The 4,428-nt window shown below is 53.3% G+C and overlaps 1 protein-coding gene across 1 annotated transcript; it reads left to right on the forward strand.

Moving 5' to 3' along the window:
* Positions 1-2,232: 2,232 nt before the first annotated feature.
* On the forward strand, positions 2,233-4,428 carry LOC119094545 (F-box only protein 28-like). The gene is made up of 4 exons (XM_037217604.1): positions 2,233-2,378; positions 2,794-3,048; positions 3,648-3,861; positions 4,334-4,428. The coding sequence occupies exons 1-4, from the start codon at positions 2,259-2,261 to the stop codon at positions 4,426-4,428; spliced, it is 684 nt and encodes a 227-aa protein (XP_037073499.1). The 5' UTR covers positions 2,233-2,258.

Below are 4,428 nucleotides of genomic sequence, written 5' to 3' on the forward strand. Positions count from 1 at the left end.
CATCAGCACCACTGTGCAGTATAGCTCGCCATCATGGCACTCACCACTATAATGTTAACCATCCTGCTTTTAAGCACAACTGCTTCCCAATCAGAGGTGCTGGCAATGTTACTGTGTCATCATTGCTGTGCTGGTCTTGAGGCAGCATTGCCAGCCCTACACAGCAGTGGCCGCCAGCATCGCACCTTAAGCACCTAACACAGTGCCTGGTCCTACCACTGGCCGGATTGAGGACGCCCAGCTTTGGATCGCTACCATCGCCATAGGTTCCATACATCAGGCACAGTTATGCTATGCACCTCAGCCATAGGCTGTTGCATGAAGCCCAAAGGCTGCATAACATCTGTCAGGTATATTTTATAGATGTAAAGAGATCTCATATGTATTTTTTGTAGTAACTTGCGGCATGTTTCACAGCACAGCAGCTGCATCTTCAGGCTAGACAATATGCATGGATATGCATATTTTATATACATTAATGTGTTATGTTATAATATTATATATATATATGTATATATATATAGCTAATCAGAATATTATTGCACTCAATAGTTTTATCACCAGTCAGCGACCATATTCACTCCATGTTCCATCTTGACTCTGCTGAAAGAGTTGGCGACAGCGGGATTCGATCTTAGGCCTGGACATCGCGGCGCGTACATGGGTCTACGCCCTTATATGATGGTTCAAAATGAATGCTATGGCACACACTTTGATCCCGGAAATTAAAAGAGAATTGTACAAGCTTCACTGCTATGCACTTTGTATGCATATATATGTTTAAGATTATGAAAGCTGTGGGCCTGGAGAAGAGCATTTTACATGGGAGCACTATGGCTAGTCGTGAAATGTGCGCCGTTGCTGCCATATTTTATACTAGGCTGTGTTGATCATGGTATTACTGGTCCCATGTCACAAGAGGCATCTTGCTTGTTTAACCTGGCATCTTGTTAATCATCACAACAAAGACTACAGTGAGAGAAAACATGTGGCTTGGCATTGGTTCATCTGAAATGTTGACCTGTTAGTGTCATTATGTCAGTTAGGAAGGGAGGCAACAAGAAAAAAGTGCTGTCAGTTGTTTGTAGTGAAAGGCTAGCTGATTTGCACAGCACAGAGTGTGCACTAGGTCATGTTATTATTGGCCCTACTACAAACATGAGAGGTGCCACTGTTTACCCCCAGAAGAACTTTAAGCTGCTGATAAAACAGGGTCCAACTTGACTATGTCCCAGAAACCTAAACCCCATTGGCCATCCCATTGTTGCTGGCCTACATTTCTTTCTAGTTGTGCACCAGGAATGGCTCGAGCTGGCTGTTGGAGTATGGTAGACATCTACATAATCTGACAGTGGATTGGGAAAATAGGCATGCTCTCATCAACAGTCTTGTGTTCATGTTGGCTATGCTGCAGCCTGTAATGAAAGCTACCCTCAGATCTGATGTGGCGTGGGTCGCAGACATGCTGTGTTTGTACTATGTGACACTCACTATGTTTCTAGTGTCCTCGGTCGCGGGGGTGGCGGGGAGCAACACTGTTTACACCCTGCCGTCGCACTGATCAGTTTCACAGCTGGCACCCAGTGTGGTGCGCCCCCCCTCCCCCTCTGTACCTGGGGCAGGGAGGATCCATAGGTGCACTTGATGTGAAATTACGTTTTGCAGACTTCTACAAATCAAACATTAAAACAGTCCTGGATACATTTGCCTAAAGGATTGCACGGATTGCGCCCATTTCACCTGAGGCATTTAGAACCAAAGGCCGCACAGTGTGCATACTTGATCCTACAATCGTTGACGTAGAATCTGTGTTAATAAGTTACACCAACTGGCGTAGACAGAGAGATATTGATAAATAACGCTGGAGATGGTAACACTCATAGTCAGCAGTGGATCTCGTGGAGATGCGGTATGACGTGCACATATAACTCACCCCACTATTTTGTTGGAGGTGTGGACACTACCAACCCTTGAAAAGTGCGTCCGGCGAAACATCTGTCGAAGTTCGAGCCAATGCACTCGTGCTGATGCACATCAGGTGTTGTACACACTTATCTGATGTACATTCAAGCAGTCATCGTTGCTGTAGGTGAACTTTTCTGATCATCCTGCCCAGTCCACACAATGGATTAGAGGGATAGCCATTTGCGGTATGATTATGATCTCGTTTTTCACAAATGATAAGGCTCAAGCTCTTTCCATCATTTACACATGGATCTGTATTGCCTAACACGTAATGTGCGTTTACAGCAGCCGTCATGGATCTCGTCACAGCCGATCTGGGCAGAGAGCCTGCCAACATTCTGATGTTGCCTCCTGAACTCCTGGAGGCGATCATCAGCTATCTTTCATATGAGACCGCCTCCAACATCCGGCTGGTACGTCGTGGTGTAAACTAATCGCTAGCTTAGCCTAATGCATCGTCTGTACAGCTGCTTCCTTGTGAATTGTTGAAGGTGCCCACCGTGCCACATAAATAATAACGAAGCAGAAGCATAGGCGTTGCGAAACATGGATGGCAATAAAACGCAATAGAACACGCTTGGGTCTGAACCTGAAACGACTCATCAGCCGCCGTCGCGTGTGGCGTGCGGTTTGAGTTCCTGCCGTGTTTGATGGACCGGACGGAGCTTGTCATGGATGCTTGACCCCGGGTGGTGCCTGTGGAGTGGTTAACGTGGTGCGCTGGTGTGTGGGCTGCCGTTGGTGCTCGCACGAGCAGCCGTGTCGTCCCCAACGCGTGCCGAGAGTCGCCGGCGTGCTGTCCGTGAACCAGCTCCTGCCCGCCGCCAGGTGTGCCGCACGTTCGAGCGCGCCATCCGGCACCGGCTGAACCAGGGCTTCTCGCGCGCCGAGCGGTATGTGCAACAGGCGCTGAAGCTGTTCCGCGCCCAGCTGCCGCGCCGCGAGTCGGAGCGGCGCGAGCACCCGCTCTCGCGGCGCGTGGAGCACCTGGCCGCCGTCGAGACGCGCCTCGGCTTGCTCAGCATGACCTCGACCTACCGCCGCTACATGGAGATGGACGCGTGCTGCTTCATTCCGGGCAAGGTGGGTTGGCCGACGCCGCCGGGGCCGACCGGTCCGGTCGCTGGGGCAGCTGACGCGGGGGAGATCTACGGAGGGGGATGCTTGCGCGGCCTGAGATGTAGCGTTATGCCTGCTGCTTAGCAGATCAACGACTGGTCGGAGTGCGCGGAAGTGAATTCTGTTAGCCTTTTGAGGGCACCTGCAGGGGCTGGTGAATGATGATGGGTAACACAACCCTAGACAGTGGAACTAAAAAAGTTGGGACACAAAGATGCGTTTTGAATTGTTTCACTAAGGCCATACATCTACGGCGACAGAACGATCAAATATATGAAAAAAATGATGGGCCTTAAAGGCGAGAGCAGTGGACGTGGGCAAAATATTCGGGACCGATGAAGAACGATGTCTAGTCAGCCCGTGCTGGAGCGATGCCCGTTGTTTGGTGCCGGTGCCGGCCGCCCGTCTGTGCTCACCCTTACTGGCCAGGAATGGTCCGGAGTGTGGGACCGTCCTGAGGTCCCAGACTCCCATGCCCTGCGTCTTCCGCCCTGCGCAAAGCCCTGCGTTGCGGAGTTTCGGAGCTGGCGTCTCACCCCTTCCCCTCCTCTCTCCGCCGGCAGGTGCTGGACGAAGTGTTCCGGGTGGTGCGCTACCTGAAGGAGGCGCCCTCGGTGGAGCGCTCGTCCTTCACCGTGCTGCAGGAGCTGCGTGACATCTCCTCCATGGCCATGGAGCACTTCGAGGAACACATCGTGCCCGGCCTGAAGCGGAACGAGGCCCGGCCGCGGCCGCTCTCGCTGCTCAGCCTGTTCTCCGGCGGTGCCAGCAGCGCCGGTACGTCGCAGTCAGGCCTGCCGGGCCGGTCGCTGCCCTGCCGTCTGGGCTTGCAGAGCACCGAGCGAGGCCTGGCTGGGCAGCCGCGCAGACCACGCATAACTTCTTAAAGCAAGAAATCCGAGCGGGATCGTGCAGCATGGCCCTGGCAGCTGCGGACTGGACACTCACGTCGGCGTCGTTTTTGTATGTTGTGAATGTCGCGCCACGTTTGCCTTGCAGTAACCCGGCCCACGCTGTCGCTGCCAATTCCTGTATTCCGCTACCTGCTCTGGACTTTTTCTTACCGCTCATAATAGTGTTTGTGCGACCTGCTGACCTCGACGCTCTGCGGACGGCGCGTCGGGTGACACCTGGCCCAGTCTGTGTTGGCGACCTGCTGATCTCGTCCCTCTGCAGACGGCGGCGCGCCGTCGGGTGACACCTGGCCCAGTCTGTGTGTGAGCGACCTGCTGACCTCGTCCCTCTGCAGACGGCGGCGCGTCGTCGGATAACACCTGGCCCAGTCTGTGTGTGAGCGACCTGCTGACCTCGTCCCTCTGCAGACGGCGGCGCTCCGTCGGGTGA

The sequence above is a fragment of the Pollicipes pollicipes genome, unplaced genomic scaffold (assembly GCF_011947565.3).
Source record: "Pollicipes pollicipes isolate AB1234 unplaced genomic scaffold, Ppol_2.1 Scaffold_4002;HRSCAF=4701_pilon_pilon_pilon, whole genome shotgun sequence".
Taxonomy (NCBI): domain Eukaryota; kingdom Metazoa; phylum Arthropoda; class Thecostraca; order Pollicipedomorpha; family Pollicipedidae; genus Pollicipes; species Pollicipes pollicipes.

Excerpts from the sequence above, each read along its gene's own strand:
- LOC119094545 (XM_037217604.1), top strand. The coding sequence starts at position 2,259 with ATGGATCTCGTCACAGCCGATCTGGGCAGAGAGCCTGCCAACATTCTG. Across the intron at positions 2,379-2,793 it reads CCGCCTCCAACATCCGGCTG|GTGTGCCGCACGTTCGAGCG; the intron begins GTACGTCGTGGT and ends GCCCGCCGCCAG. Across the intron at positions 3,049-3,647 it reads GCTGCTTCATTCCGGGCAAG|GTGCTGGACGAAGTGTTCCG; the intron begins GTGGGTTGGCCG and ends CTCCGCCGGCAG.